Here is a 17,119-nt window from a genome sequence, read left to right as displayed (position 1 = left end):
TTTTGCTGAGGATTAGCTGAGATAATGCATGTAAACGTACTTTGAATACTAAAATGCGTGCTACAAAAATTAATCACTTTATTCTAAAAAGTTCTGTGAATTTATGTACTACCAATTATATTTTATTCTAAACCCCACAATGGAATAAAGAAAGCATTCAAAATAGTTTGTGATATTTAATTATCTTCATAATCTTTAATATTTACACTTTTATCTATGTCATCTAATTAGAAAGTAATACTTATAATTTAAACAGTTTCAAGATGAGAAGGTAGCAGACCATTTTATGGTATTTAACAGTGTCAACTTACTTAACAAATATTGTATTAATTTATGCTTCTTTAAATAATACCTTTACTGGGAACTAACCAACCTTTAAGAAAAGTGGGGGTGGGGGGGTTGTCACTGGGTGGGTTGGTTTGCATTTAATCATATTGCTATTTTTTCAGCATATTTTTGGATTATTAGATTGTTTATAATCCACTGAAGATGTGAAACTAGTATTTGATCCCTTTCAGTGAAATTGTTTGTTCTGTGTCTTTAATTTTGTATTGGCTTTAATTTTTTCCCCCCTATCTTTCTTTAATTTAGCATGCCAAAGAGTATTGGTGGATCTTTTGGTATCTTTGATGAGCTCCAGAACGTGTTCGGAAGAGCTAACCCTTCTTTTGAGAATATTTCTGGAGAAATCTCCTTGTACAGTAAATATGCTATAATTTAATATTTTTTCACGGATACCTAATAGGATATTTTAAAAACTATTTGGAAATCACTAAGCTCTCTCTTTTGTTGTGGTAATTATTATACAGTCAACTCCATGTTATTATGTGTGAGATTCTCAATCATTTTATTATTTGCCCACATTTTAACTGTTTCACTTCAGTTTTGGCTAACCAGCCTCTCGTTGGGATCGTAGTCCCATTACCTCATCCCACCCCCAGTTGTTGTGCTTAAGAAATGCCAAGTAATTTTAATTACTAAAGAGAACTTAATTATGAGTAGTTGTTACCATTTTAAGGATTATCCTTTTTTTTTTAGAAAATTAGTATCTACTCTTCAGGTATCTTGTATCACTTCTTTCCATTGGTGTAACTTAGTGACTTTTAGATTGTTCTTTGCTGAGAAACTCATTTTTATAATGAGACCTTGACTGGAAGCATATGCAAATCAAACAGAAAACCTGGGAGCTACTTTCTGTGACGCAAGATTAAATGTCACTGAGCCCTGCCCATTTCCCCACCTTACTCCTGCTTGTGGACCCTGAGAGGGCTCTATGGAGCACAAGGTTAAAAGCCACTGATGTAGACGTTTGGTGACTGTAGTTTGGAGTGTTTCTTTTTTAAAACATTTTTAAATATTTATTCATTTTTGAGAGAGAGAGAGACAGACAGAGAGGCAGAGCATGTAAGTAGGGGAGTGGCAGAGAGAGAGGGAGACACAGAATCCGAAGCAGGCTCCAGGCTCTGAGCTGTCAGCACAGAGCCTGACGTGGGGCTCAAGCCCACAAACCTTGAGATCATGACCTGAATCAAAATCGGACACAACCCACTGAGCCACCCAGGCACCCTGAAATGTTTCTATTACTTTCCCTGAGTGCATTTCTCATCATCATCATCATCATCCTCATCATCATCAATATTAGCCGTTATTTTATGCATAGGGCATATAATTGGTAGGGCATTGTACTAGGTTACTCTTTTCTACTTTTTTACTTGTCTCCTTAGTCATTACTTTTCTCTTTAATTAGATGCTCGTTTCCTCTCTTGTCTCTTCTACAGTTCTACACTTCAGTTTAACAAAAAATTTGTAATTTATAAAGAAAACCTAAAAACACTTATTTTGTTTTACCAAAAGCAGATGAAAGAAAATTAATTTGATTAGGGAAAACTCATGTAAAGTAAGTTGGAAAGTAATTGAGCCACTCAATTTTATGAAGTCAGTCATGTTAGAAATATCATCCAGAAATCTGGAGAATTTGTCAGGTGTCTGGTTCTGTGCTTCACTTAAAAATAATTGAGAGACGGGCACCCAGGTGGCTCAGTCAGTTGAGTGTCTGACTTTTGATTTTGGCTTGGGTCATGATCCAAGAGATCATGACATCAAGCCCCACATCAGGCTCTACGCTGAATGTGGAGCCTGCTTGGGATTCTCTCTTGCTCTTCCTCTGCTCCTCTCCCCTACCCATACTCTCTGTCTCTCTCAAAAAATAAATAAATAAAATAAAGTAAAATAAAAAGTAAAATTGAGAGAAACAACTATAGTCTACTTAGAAATAAACATCTTTCTTTGGTAGAAATGATTCCAGATATAATTACTGTAGTTAATTTATTTTGTTTTTATTAAAAAGTTTTTTTAGTTTATTTTTTGAGAGACAGAGCAAGGAAGGAGCAGAGGGAGAGGGAGACAGAGAATCTGGCAGCACAGACTGTCATTTATAACCAGAATTTCAAAACTATTATGTACCTTAACATGATCCTGACGTTTTGTTTTGCTTTTTCTCTAGGAAGTTCTTCTTTTGGGTATTCTGAAAATTATTGAAAGCGACATTGCTATGAGCCCTTCACAGTATCTAACCTTCCCTTTACTGCATACGCCAAATTTAAGCAATGGCGTTTCATCACAAAGGAGTCCTGGGATTCTAAACAGTAAGGCCCTGGGATTATTACGGAGGGCACAGAGTTTGCAGAGCAGGAAAGAGTCTGACAGTGAAAGTTTCCCCCAGCGGCTGCTCTCCTCCTGGCACGTAGCCCCAGTCCACTTGCCGTTGCTGGGGCAGAACTGCTGGCCACACCTGTCAGAAGGGTTCAGCGTCTCACTGTGGTTTAGTGTGGAGTGCATCCACGAAGCGGAGAGTGCCATGGAGAAAGGAAAGAAGATAAAGAAAAGAAACAAATCCTTACTGTTGCGGGACAGTAGTTTGGATGGCGCAGGTATGATGTTCCTGCTGTTATCTGTTGTCTGTTTCACTGAGCTTTTTCACGTGGGCATTTGGGTTGAGCTGTAAGTACATGGGGATTTCTCACTGGCGCTGGACATGTTCTTCGTGCTAGGTGCCTTAGTGATGGCAGGCCCTGCCTCCCCAAAGCCTGGCTGGTGAGATAGCTTCAAAAACCCTACTTTCTTTTGTACTTTGGCCTTGGGGCTGGAGGTGGGGGCTGTGGTGGAGGGACCCCCACGTGTACAACTGCCGTGGGGGATCACCAGCCCCATTTCCTGCCTCTTTCCTGGTCCCATGACTGGATTAGGGTGATTCCTGGTATGAGAGAAGTAAAGGAAGAAGCCCGAGAGCCACTCTTCTGTCCTTCTGTCCCCTTCTCCCCAGGCCCCAGGAGCCCCCATCTCATCTCCTTTCTCTCTCTTAGCTCAGCTCTCCTCCTCACGCCACATCGTTCCGCAGTGCCCCTCTCCTAGTTCCTGTCACATTGCGTTTGAGTGAGTCAGCCTTTCTCCACGGTTAGAATCATTTCTATTCCAGTACTTTCTATGACCAATCCAATCTCTGTTTTGCTGCCACGAAACTGGGTCTGGTTCCTCATATGACGAGGGCAGGAAGAACCTGTTCGTTAAAAAGCAGTTTATGGTAGTGAGAAGCCAAGCAGGTCGGCTAATTGTTAGGGTCCATGGGATGGATGAAATGACTGGATGAGACAGCTGGTTAGGGCTCACGTGGAGGTCCTGGCCGCAGGGGCTCTTCACGGGGCAAAGCTGACACATCCCGCTGGCTCCCTGCTTCAGAACACTAGGCCTTCGGGCAAGGTCCTCCACCACTGACACTGATAGAAAAGAAATCCTTAATGATGCTGTCAAGACGGGAGAGTGAGAAGTGTCACCTGATGTACGCAGCTGGAACTCGGAATCCACTTCTCCAGACACATTTCCGTGTTGTTAGCATAGCGTACTTCTGCACTTTTGCGGGTTAGCCTAGGAAGCCAGACTTAAAACAAATAGTTCTAGCATTTTCTTTTGTGAGTTGAACTTTGCCACTAAGGATTGATAGCTCTGAAGCAACATATATGTGATCTTATCGATGCTCCTGCTGCCCCGTGTACATTGAGTGCTTTCTGTATGTGCATTACTTTGCCCCACTCTTTCTACTTACGTTTTCAATCTAATCTTCACAACGGTTCGGTAAGGTGAGTGCTCGCACTGTCCATATCCACAGATGATATGAAACAGCATGACCAGTTTATATAGCTGGTAAGTGATGGGGAGGGATTTAGACTCACCTATATCTAATTCAGAGCTTGAGCGCCACCCCTGTACTGTAAACTGTGCAGATCTCTTTCTCAGATTTAAGTGGGGGCAATCACAATGCAGACAGTCTCTGATAAAATGAAATAAGTATACACAATGACCTGAGAAAAAGTGGAGTAGTGGGCAATTAAAACAATTTTTTTTATTGTAGAAATATATTAGAAGACATATATTTTAGAATGACAGTTCTGCATAAACATTAAAAAAGAACATTTAAAAATAGTATATATACCAAAATTTTGAAGGGAGAGATGAAGAAGATATTATAGTGATGACACATCCTTTGCCCTAAACCAACTTTGTGACCTTGAGCAAGTTACTTAATCTCTCAACACCTCAATTCTGTCACCCTCTAAATGGGGACAATAAAATTTACCTCAGGGGCGCCTGGGTGGCGCAGTCGGTTAAGCGTCCGACTTCAGCCAGTTCACGATCTCGCGGTCCGTGAGTTCGAGCCCCGCGTCAGGCTCTGGGCTGATGGCTCGGAGCCTGGAGCCTGTTTCCGATTCTGTGTCTCCCTCTCTCTCTGACCCTCCCCCGTTCATGCTCTGTCTCTCTCTGTCCCAAAAATAAAAATAAAAAACGTTGAAAAAAAAAAATTAAAAAAAAAAAAAATTTACCTCAGAGGATTGTTGTATTAACTATTTGTTATATTTCTACTTTACAGTAGCTGGGTACACACTGGTTTCTGTTCTAGTCTTTTATTTATGCAACGTCAGATTTGATATGGAAACATTAGTAGCACATCAGATACGAATTCTGTATACATCTCATATCTTGGGCAATAGTCCTCAAAATAATGAATTTAGGGGGAATATTCTTAAAGATTGGTGGTGTTTATACTTGTTGGAAAATGGCAACAAATATATAAGCAGTCTAATAGCTGGTAGTGTTCATCTTCTCTGAAAGTCTGAGCCCTTGGACGTGCATTTTGTATTTTGGTGCATCTTCATTAACATAGCTCTATGTGAAGTCAGGCAGTGTAGTAACAGTGTAGATGGCTTGAGGATTCAGTGTGGTGAGAAACCACTTGAAGTCAAGATGAATAACCAGATAGCCCAAAGCATATGGCATTACCTTAGCTTGCCTAAGAATAACATTTTAGAGTTTCAGAATCACTTAGCAATTATATGCAAAGATGATTCATCAGGGAGTCTAAACAAAGAATATATTCAAACAGCACAATTGTTCAAAAATCAATTTTTTTTAAAAATCATGCTATTGTAATAATTATAGGATGATTTTTGGCCGCGCATGTGACAACGGTGTGTGCTCTGTGGGCCAGGGTCTGTAATGTCAGAGTGACCGAATCCAATCAATAAGAGAAATGTGGCACAGTTTGTAATAGGTCACCACAGTGACATCACAATGATCTGTTCATTCCCACAATTAGCCCTTAATTATCATATATTTTGAAGACTTTAATAACTTCCAGTGTACCCAGTTACTGTTTTCGCTCCTGGTGCTTTTTTGGAATTAACATCTCAAGTTTGGGAATATTGTTTGGAACATCCAGGTAAATAATTTACTGCAAATGAACAACCATGCTTTGTATTCTTTTAAATTCACGTTTCCCCTCATTTTATCAACTGCTTTACTGATTATTCTCACGTCTTTTTATCATAGAGAACAACAGACTGGAAGGTGCCGAGTACATAAATCCTGGTGAAAAGCTCATAGAAGAAGGATGTATTCATATGATTTCCTTGGGATCCAAAGCTCTGATGATGCAAGTGTGGGCTGATGCCCGCAACGGCACTTTTATCTTCCGGTATCGATTCTCCTCAACCCCCTGCGAATAGATCGCGTATTTAAATAATTTAGATGAGACATTGATGTGAAATCTAATAAAGATAATTACAGCAAATCAGAAAACCGTTTTTAAAAAGATACATTCTAACAAGTATTAATACCACCTCTGTAACAATATATTATTCTATCCAAAAATCTATAACTAAACTCTGAAAGTAGATTATGTTAATTCTCAATTAGATTTTAGACCAATGCTCACTGAAGTCTTATCTATGGAAATAGTCTCTCAGATTGCAATCACCTTAAGATGTTATTATCAGACAGCTGGTTTCCATGCAGATTATATGTTTAATAGCCATTACCTGCTAAACTTCAATTCTTCTTGCAGTCTTGTCTTTTTTTCCTACCTCTTTTGTTAACTGGTATACAAATCTTTTAGTTGGATTGAATGAGTATCATACAATTTTTATAAAACTTTAAACAAAGATATGGTATTTAGAGGATATATGCTTTTTGTTATAAAGGTTACTTGGTATTTTGTATGCATTATATCCTAATTCTCTCAGCAATCCCTCCAAGTAGGATAGACCCCCTAGTACATCTTGGCATTTAGACATTTATGTACAACGTGTATTAATTTTTGTATGAACCAAAAATTACACTGTAATTTCTAAAAGGGCAATGACTGTATAAATAGTAACAATACAGAAGCACCTGGGTGGCTCAGTCAGTTAAGTGTCCCACTCTTGGTTTGATCAGGTCATGATCTCACGGTTTGTGAGTTCGAGCCCCACATCAGGCTCCGTGCTGACAGTGCGGAGCCTGCTTGGGATTCTCTCTCTCTCCCTCTCTCTTTGCCCCTCTCCCACTTGCTCTGTCTCTCTCAAAAATAAATAAAGTAAAACATTTAATAAATAGTAACAATACATTTTTTTTTCAAATTGAATTTTGAAAATTAATGCCTAAATTATTCACACCAGCAAATGAGCTTCATCTATTTTAGTTCGTGAATTGAGGTAATAATATAATAAAATAACTAAGCAGATTTTATGGTGTAAAACAAAGACCTACTGACTTTTCAAATTAGTTTAAAAATAGAACCGGGGCACCTCGGTGGCCTAGTCGGTTAAGCCTCCAGCTTCAACTCAGGTCATGAGCTCATGGTTCGTGGGTTCGAACCTTGGCATTGGGCTCTGTGCTGACAGCCCAGAGTCTGGAGCCTGCTTGGGATTCTGTGCCTCCCTCTCTGTCCCTCCCTGCCTCGTGCTCAGTCTCTCTCTGTCTCTCAAAAATAAACATTAAAAAAAAAAAATAGAACTGATTTTTGGGGCACCCGGGTGGCTCAGTCAGATGAGCATCTGACTCTTGATGTCCGCCCAGGTCATGATCTCATGGTTTGTGAGACTGAGCTCACATTGGGCTCTGCAATGACAGTGCAGAGCCTGCTTGGGATTCTCTCTCTCCCTCTCTCTCTGCCTCTCCCCTGCTGTGCTCTCTCTCTCTCTCTCTCTCAAAATAAATACACTTTAGAAAAAATAGAACTGATTTTTAATCTAATTCAAACAGCTGGAATTATAGCTATTAGACATTTATTAAATATTGAGATCAGAAATTTCATGTTTTCAGCCTATACTTTTTCTCTTTTTTGTAGTATGTGCATGGATTCAAACGATGACATGAAAGCTATTTTACTGGCACAGGTTGAATCACAGGAGAATATTTTCGTCCCCAGCAAATGGCAACACTTGGTCCTCACCTACCTACAGCAGCCCCAAGGGAAGAAGAATAACCATGGGAAAATCTCCATATGGATCTCTGGGCAGAGGTAGGAAACGTTTTTAGTAAATACTAACTTCCATTAAAATTTTAAGTTTAGTTTGTCATAGCTTCTGAAGCAGATCACAGGAAACTATAGATACGATGTGCTGTATGTTAATGCAGGAGTCTATGTCAGAGTCGGATACTTTTTCCTGTGTATCACTTTAATACAAAATTAATCTCTCATGCAAGTTAATACTTGGGTTTGAGGGAACATGCAGAAAACTGACATTTAGATGTTTATATAGAATATATGATAGATCAAGGAACAGAACCTATAGTTTGGTCTTTCATGCCTATAAATTTATAAAATGAATCCACAAGGAATTATTTCAATTAAGTGGATAATAAGGCTAAGACCTAAATTAAGTCAGGGTTTCAAAAGAAATTAGAATGACCGGAGCAAAATTTAAGCTAGTGTGTATCAGGTAATAGATTAAAATGGGGTCCTAGAACATGCCCTGTGATAGATTCAGGAATACTGTGTGATTTTTACCAACCAGGAGAATTGTGGGTCAAGTTAATAAGAGTTGTGTTCTGGAATATCTTAATGTAAAATAAGCCAGAGAGAACTATAAAATATCTTGGATTTGTAAGAGTTGCGAAGTATTTTATGAATGTAGTAACCATGAAAGGGGACACAGAATTGGATAGTGGCGCAGCATGGGACAGGATCAAGCTGGCTGGAAGGAAGAGTCTGAGTTCAGTAATGAGAAAGAAAAGCAATGGGTATGGTAATGCTACCTGGATAGGCAAGTTATGCATGTCAAGATGAGGCTAGATTTAATCGCATGGACTATAAAATACTTCTTACCTGTTATGTTGCACACCTTTTGCTAGGTGCCTTACATGCATTATCTCCCAATTCTCTTAAAAATCCCTCGAAGTAGATAAGACCACAGAAATAACATATGCCCTTAGCATAAATGAGCCTATTCTTATTCATTCATTTGTTCATCCATTAAATATTTATTGAGGAATTGCCGTGTGCCCAGCGTGCTTGTATCAGGCCTGAGGGCAATGGTAAACAAGACTTGGCACTGAGAATAAACTGAGGGCTGATGGGGGGGGGGGCGCGAGGAGTGGGAAGGAGGGGAAAGTGGGTGATGGGCATTGAGGAGGGCACCTGCTGGGATGAGCACTGGGTGTTGTATGGAAACCAATTTGACAATACATTTCATATAAAAAAAAAAAAAAGACTTGGGTTCCATGCCTTCTTGGAACTCACAGTCTAATGGGGAAGCAGACAAGGAGCAAACACAATGAAATGATTATATCCAAATCATGACAGATACTGTGGAGGTAACAAACGGGTCCCCAGGCAGAAAATATCAGGTTTGCTACTTAAAAGGTAGGTCAGGGAAGGCGTCTTTGGGAAAGGATTATTTAAGCTGAGACCTCGAGGGGAGACGGGACGTGCTCTGAGCAGGGGAGAGGCAGAGCCTTCCAGGCAGAGGGGAAGGCCCGTGGAAGCCAAGGGAAAGCTGTGTGCTGGCTCATTGCTGGAAGGGAGGCTGTCAAGTTGACTGCTTAGAGCCGTCCAGCCTCAATGCCAGAGGAAGGCAGAGGACAGGGGGCTTGTGAGTGGCTTTAGGGGAGTCCCTCCCCAGGGTCCACCACAGGAAAGAACAGGCTTTGGGAACAAAACCAAGGCTTCAGTTTTTGTTTATTCATTTCAAAAAATCCATGAAAATATGTCATTGAAGCTTCCATATTCTAAATAAAATATTTTCTGAGGAGTTCTCAGACTTCAACCAATTAGTAAAATTTTTTTTCAGAACCTTGAGTTAGGTCAGTTGGAGTTGGGGACAGGGCTGTGCATAGCGAGCCTCTTTCTCATGGACCCTCTCCTCATTTCACGAGCTCTCACCATGTGCCAGGAACTGTATGAAACACTTCACACAGATGACCTCATTTGGTCCTCCTGACAACACTAGGAAGAAAGTATATTGTTTTCTCTATGTTACATATGAGGCAATTGAGAGAGACCCAGAGCGGGTAAAGTCATGCCACAAGTATGGGGTACAGCTGAAACCTGAACCCAGATACAGCCCATGCCTTAGAACCCTGTGTTTTGCCACCCCAATGGCCTTTTTCTGAATCAGACCACCTGACAGGTATAGGAGTCATAAACTAACTAGACATGTTCAGAATGAGGGTTTAGACGTTCATTGTGGATGGTTGGTGAGCATAGTCAATTCATATATTTCTACATTACTTTGAAGGAATTTTTTTTTTGCCATTGGTACAAAGTGATGATTTCATCTGTTAAGAGAGCAACGAGCAAGTGACCAAGGACGAATATATTATTCTGTTGATTTAAACATGGCACTTTCTGAATTAATAGAATAATTTCTATAAATAATATATTTCAGGAGAACATTTTTAATAGTATGTAACACTGAAAACAAATTATTAATAGTTTACATTCTTATTTAATGAGCAGCACACAAATGTGGTAGGAATATATGGCACATAGTAGGTACTTAACATTTGTTGAATTCATCTTGCAAAGTGTTCTTTACCCTTAAAAACTGTATTAAGTCATACTGCCAATAGGTGGCAATAGTGTTTCGGTCACGGCCATGTATTTGGTTCAAGAAAGATGCATGCAATCTGGAAATGATCTCACTGTATTGCTGTATGTCTGTTATACCTCAATAAAAAAAAGTTATCTCACATTTTTATCAGAAAATATTTCTATTAAAATAGTTAAATTTTTATGTTAAATATAAAACAGAAAGCCTTAGGGAAAAGTTTTTTTTTTTTTTTTCAACGTTTTTTATTTATTTTTGGGACAGAGAGAGACAGAGCATGAACGGGGGGAGGGGCAGAGAGAGAGGGAGACACAGAATCGGAAACAGGCTCCAGGCTCCGAGCCATCAGCCCGGAGCCCGACGCAGGGCTCGAACTCACGGACTGCGAGATCGTGACCTGGCTGAAGTCGGACGCTTAACCGACTGCGCCACCCAGGCGCCCCTAGGGAAAAGTTTTTAAATGTAAATAAATTGACATACCAACATAGAATTTCTTGGTAAATTCTATGAACATTAGCATATTCTAAGTCTTTATCTTATTCACAAACTTTGCCTTTATAAGTTACCTTCATTATCTTCATATGCAGCTTAAAATATTCCCCCAAAAGGGGTAGAACTTGGCACTCCGGACTTCCAACTGGATGATGAAATCCTCTCGTCGTGTGTGTCTCTCTTTGAGGAAGTGTCAGTTTACTTTTTCCTACTCTGTCTTTTGGAAGGATTCCTGTAAATACAACAGACTAACCCAAACTCTATGACTGAGCATTGAAAAAAATAGAAAATGCAGAAAAGCATTGCATTTCAGTGACTAGTCAGAACCAAACCTTGAGAAATGATACTCCTTTTCTGAGTAGTCTTTAATGGCTTCATAGAAGGTGATGTTTTAGGAATGGTTTACCAAGGTGGGAGACTTCTTGGTAAAATTAGGGGGAGGTGGTTGGTTTGTATTTGTAAACCAGGAAGGCGCATGTGCAGAGGTCAAATGGCAAAGAAAACTTGCCTCAGGTGTCCGGTCCCTCCTCCCGTGGCCTGCTGCAGGGCCATCAGGCATGTCTGTTCTACTCCCCTCTTTCTGGAATTTGTATACTGCTAGCACTGGGGACCAGGAGACAGCAGAATCCACTCTCTTTCTCCCCATCACCAACTGTTTGATACTGAACGGAGAACACTGTTCAAGCACTTCCCATTATTAAACATTTACACCTTTAAACTATTCAAGTCCTCACTGAAGTAATTGATTTAACTTTGTTTTTAACACAGGAAACCTGATGTTACTTTGGACTTTATGCTTCCGAGAAGAACAAGCTTGTCATCTGATAGCAATAAAACATTTTGCATGATTGGCCACTGTTCATCATCCCAAGAAGAGTTTTTGCAATTGGCTGGAAAATGGGACCTGGGAAATTTACTCCTCTTCAACGGTATACTTTTTTCCTTCAAAGCGTTTCCAGTTTCTTCTTTCGGTTAACAAGTATTAAACTAGTAAATTATCCTGGATAATAATCCAGGATATTAATCCCTATTCCTTCACTTGTACTTAGTATTACATTTCCTAGATACCAAGATGCACTTCTAAAATATTTCAACATTTTTATAATATAGATATTTCTTAGAATTGATATATATGTTTAATGCGGGGGTGTATGTCATACCTCCTACCAGCCTCCCCCAAAAGGGAAGCGCATATCAAATCAATTTTGTTTTATAATCTAGGAAAATACAGAATTGACAAGTAAACTTAGAATGATTATCTCTCTTACTTATAATTTTAGTATATTCTTTTTTTTAATTTTCTTAATGTTTATTTTTGTGAGAGAGAGAGAGAGAGAGACAGAGTATGAGTGGGGGAGGGGCAGAGAGCGAAGGAGACACAGAATCCAAAGCAGGCTCCAGGCTCTGAGTAGTCAGCACAGAGCCCGATACAGGGCTCGAACCCATGGACCATGAGATCAATGACCCGAGCCGAAGGCAGATGCTTAACCAACTGAGCCATCCAGGCAGCCCAATTTTAGTATATTCTGTAAGAATATCAAATTTTAGGGAAAAAAAGAAATATATGATTCAAAAATATATATCACTAAAAAACTTAAAAATAAAAATAAAAAATGTATAATCACTAAACCTGGCACATAATAGCATTCAGGCAGTGTTTATTGAATAGATAGAAGAATGGAGGAATGAGATATCAATTAATATTTATTTTAAAAAGGAATTTACTGAAGTATGGCTTCCATTTATTTAAAAAAGGCAAAACAAAACCAAAGTAACTTTTCTATCTTAAGGAAAAAATAGAAATTTTATTATTTTATTTTATCACAAGCTTCACAGTTAACTTTACGTATATTAATTCATTTCCCGTCCATACTTGGCATAGGTTATTTGCTCATGACACCAATTTGGAATGTGAGACTTTATCAATTTTATAGAGATAAAAGAATCTGACAAATATAACTAACTCTTGATTTCTTGCTTTTTATGAAAAATTCTGGTTGGAGTATGATAAATAAATAACTTTATTTTCTTGTTCAGGAGCTAAGATTGATTCACAAGAGGCCTTTTATCTATATGCTTGTGGACCCAACCATACATCTATAATGCCATGTAAATATGGCAAGCCTGTGAATGACTTCTCCAAATATATTAATAAGGACATTTTGCGATGTGAAAAAATCAGAGAACTTTTTATGACCAAGAAGGAAGTGGACATTGGTCTCTTAATTGTAAGTTTTCATTTCGTAAGTTTAAACTTCTTAGTAACTGATAATTCATGGTTATAAAATGTGTAATTAGCTATGAATTAGATTTCTAAAGTTTCTCTTCTTACCAACATTTTCTTTCCTTAAGAACATGTTTCTTTCTTGGGGCGCCTGGGTGGCTCGGTCGGTTAAGAGTCCGACTCCGGCTCAGGTCATGATCTCACGGCTCGTGAGTTCGAGCCCCGCGTCGGGCTCTGTGCTGACAGCTCAGAGCCTGGAGCCTGTTTCAGATTCTGTGTCTCCCTCTCTCTCTCTGACCCTCCCCCGTTCATCCTCTGTCTCTCTCTGTCTCAAAGGTAAATAAACGTTAAAAAAAAAAAAAAAAAAGAAAAAAAGAACATGTTTCTTTCTTAAAAAAAAAAAAAAAAGCAACCTGAAATACTCAGAATTTGTTTTCGGGTTTCAAATGTTTATTCCCTTTTCCTTAGAACTATATTTCCATACGAAGCATTAGTTTAGTTTATACGTACTAATCATCCAAGAAAAATGTTTATGATATGGTGCAAATATAACATCTGTTAGCGTAAAAAATATTGCTCATTACATTTCATTTCCATACTTATAAATAAGTAGTAATTTTTATTGATAGTATTTTTATTTATAAATATTCCGATTTTAAAATATTTATTCTTTGATATCAGTAACAACCAGGAATTTTGCTTGCAAAATATTGCTAACTCTGGTTATATGAGGCTCTCATGTTGTTTTTTTATACACTATTGTAATTTTTTGTTCAAGTGTATAGTCAGGAGTTTGTGGTAGATATTTTTCATTACAGCAACTAGAAAGCTGAGCCTTCATAGTCTTAGAAGATCTACTAAAAACTGGTAGATCTGGCCAGGAAACCGGGTTCCTTCTCTTGCTTCTTATGAGAGGTACAGTTATAGGTCAGAGATTTTACTTGAAGGAGACTACTAGTTTGGAACGTATTTTGTTGTTGTTGTTGTTGCTGTTGTTAGTGAGATGTGTATTGCACAATCAAAATAAATTCTATTTTAAAGCTGTAACATTTGACTAAAGGAAAGGAGAAGTTCTAGCAGAGATATTTTGTAAAATACATGTTAAGTCTTAAGTGGTGTTAAATATGTAACTGTGGTAAAGCGGATAGAGAGTAGATACGTATGGAATTTGACTTATGATCTGATATTGTGTATACAATAGTTTTCTCCCTAAGGAGTATCCAAAAAGGGGGGTTGGGAGCATTTGGGCTGTCCATTATGATTGAGTGATGACCAGAGATGCTAAATGTTCTGCAATGCAAGGGCAGTATTATATAGAGCACAGAATTATCCTACCCCAAATGTGTCACCGTTAAGAAAACATGCTTTAGGGAAATGTTTCTCAAACCTAAGCATACAGCAGAGTCACCCAGAGGATTTATTAAAACACAAGTTGCTGGGCCAGACTTTTGGATTCAGGGGTCTGAAGTGTGGCCCAAGCAATTTGCATTTTTAACAAATCCCAGATGACGCTGTTGGCTGCTGCTTGCTGGTTCAGGACCACACGTTGAGAATCTATGCTTTAGGCAGACCAAGGAGTTACACAACCAGTGTTTGTTCAAATAATAATTTTAACTCTCTAGTTTTTGGTTAATCCATTTGTTTTCACACACACACACACACACACACACACACACACACACACACATTTCCTTAATCCTTTTATTTTGCTTGAAAAGAATATATTGAAGTCATAAGATTTAACATAAATTATCACAAATGAAAATTCTAAGGATTTGATGCGACAACTCTTTTTAGAAAGCAAATTTTTAAGCCTGATTTAGTAATTTGGGGATTATGAGTTCATGACCGAAAAGTCTGGCAAGCCGCTGGTGCCAGGTTAGGAGTGGTTTTACGTAGATGAACGTTTGTCAGCTTTCTGTTGAAAACTACTGCAGGTTTAAGATTTTGTTTTACCCAGAATATCATATACAATAGACCGTGTTGTCACTTTAGTTGGTATGCAAATATGCTAGATGATGTCTGGATGAAATTGTGTTTAAGTTTAAATCGCCATGGTTGAAAATGATCACAGCCTAAGGCCCCCACAGCTTCTGGGAGAAAACACTGAACCAGGGTACATGATTTCCCTAAGCCTGAGTGCCCCACCGGAGTCAGAACCTGATCGAAACTGCCCTCTGCGTGGGAGAAATATTGAAAATTCTATTCAGTTTTAGTAGGAATGCTGATAGTCTGGAATTTTATTCTGGTAGAAAGATCTGACTTAGTCACTTGTAAATGAGTAGCCAGCCTGTGAACAAACACATTCCCCAAAGCAAAAAATTTGAATACATTGATGCAGAGTTCCCATCTCATAAGGTTGTCAAGATCGGTTAATATTTGTAAGTGCAAAGAACAGTGCCTGGTATGTAATGAGTGTGGTGTATAAGACTCAGCTGTTCTTAGTAGTAACAGTGTAATTTCATGTTTATTCTAAAATGGTTAAACCTGGAATCTTCTCAGCCTTGACAAGGTTTATACAATTGTTCACTGCCATTGAAACTGATCTCCTTTGTGAGGAGCCATCTTGCTTCCCACATTCATCTTTGTTTCGTGTACCGTCTATCAAAGAGAACATTTTGTTGGGTAACTTCTCACTTTGAAATGCTTGTTTGCTGGTTGATAACTTACTTTTGTCAATTTTGTTTAGTTGCTAAAGGAATATATTTGTGTTTCAGGAAAGTCTTTCCGTTGTTTACACAACTAACTGTCCTGCTCAGTATACCATCTATGAGCCAGTTATTAGACTTAAAGGCCAGACGAAAACCCAACTCTCTCAAAGGCCCTTCAGCTCAAAAGAAGTTCAGAGCATCTTGTTAGAACCTCATTATCTAAAGAATCTCCGGCCTACGGAATGTAAAACTATTCAAGGCGTCCTGCACGAGATCGGTGGAACTGGTATATTTGTTTTTCTCTTTGCCAGGGTAAGAATCACTGATTATAGTTTTATCTGAAACCAAACTGCTTCTTTAATACTGTTAAATTTCAGTGTTTATTTTTAATTACAGAAACAGTTATACATCAACTATATTAAACTTTTAAGATAAAGAAATCATGTTGTTTATGATGTCATCAAGCTTTCTGCCACACGTGGTGAAAATTTCTCTTAACTTACGGAGATTTTAGAAGTTTTCTATTATCCAGAAATGTAATTAAGACAATTAAATGTGAAATATGCAAGATTTAATGGGGCATCTGGTTGGCTCCGTCGGTAGAGCAGGCGACTCTTGATCTCTGTAGGGGTCATGAGTTCAAGCCCCACATCAGGCATAGAGATTACATTAATAAAATAAGCAAATAAATAAATAAGATTTAAATTGTCAATGAGAGGAGGAATACATATTATAGTAACAAAAAGAAGAAAGATGTTCTTTGGACAAGATTGGGTGCATTCAAGGTGGCATGGCCATTGACAAGGAATGTATTCTTTAAAATAAGGTTTGTGAAGCCTGTTTTTCCCAAGCTTCCAGCTGCATGGGAAAAAAAAAAAACCCAAGGGTCAGCAAGTAACTCCCCAAAAAATAATTTGAGTTTGTTTAGCTTTCTTAAAGAAAAGGAGAAATGTAAAAAGTTTGACTTGTGTCATGAGTACTATATTAGAATAAATTGTTTAAATTATCTGTTCTACTTAGTCGTCTCAGGGTGGGGACAATATCTTTCCTGACATAGAGTAGACAATCAATAAATATATACTGACTGTTTACAGGGATCGCTGAAATCCAAAATCAGGAGTACAAATGGTACTAATCATCTCCTTCCTCAAGGCCCATATCCTTGTTTAAATAAAGCAGGCTTGATCTTCTTTCCTCAGAATTTTATTCCTAAGTGTAACTTCTGCAACATTTGCAAATTTCCACAGCCTCCCCAACTGGATTTTGTTCCTTCAGTGGGACCACCTTTGATTAATTTTGCAATAATAGGCATATCAGTGTGTGTTATTATCATTACCATTCTTATAAATGTTTTGTCAGCATTGACTCACCATATAACCTGTTTTTTCTTC

The 17,119-nt window shown here is 38.4% G+C and overlaps 1 protein-coding gene across 7 annotated transcripts in view; it reads left to right on the top strand.

Moving 5' to 3' along the window:
- The window catches only part of LYST (lysosomal trafficking regulator), a 250,417-nt gene that overhangs the window by 134,422 nt on the left and 98,876 nt on the right, over positions 1–17,119 (top strand). For all 7 annotated transcript variants that reach the window (XM_058696217.1, XM_058696216.1, XM_058696215.1 and 4 more), the window contains 7 exons: positions 592–701; positions 2,504–2,930; positions 5,881–6,025; positions 7,658–7,831; positions 11,622–11,782; positions 12,891–13,081; positions 15,795–16,040. In XM_058696217.1, coding sequence (XP_058552200.1) covers positions 592–701; positions 2,504–2,930; positions 5,881–6,025; positions 7,658–7,831; positions 11,622–11,782; positions 12,891–13,081; positions 15,795–16,040 — 1,454 coding nt within the window. The remainder of the gene's footprint in view (positions 1–591; positions 702–2,503; positions 2,931–5,880; positions 6,026–7,657; positions 7,832–11,621; positions 11,783–12,890; positions 13,082–15,794; positions 16,041–17,119) is intronic.

Source organism: Neofelis nebulosa, chromosome 13, assembly GCF_028018385.1.
Source record: "Neofelis nebulosa isolate mNeoNeb1 chromosome 13, mNeoNeb1.pri, whole genome shotgun sequence".
Taxonomy (NCBI): Eukaryota; Metazoa; Chordata; class Mammalia; order Carnivora; family Felidae; genus Neofelis; species Neofelis nebulosa.
Note: the sequence above shows the minus strand (reverse complement) of the source record. Positions and strands in the feature narration are given on the sequence as shown.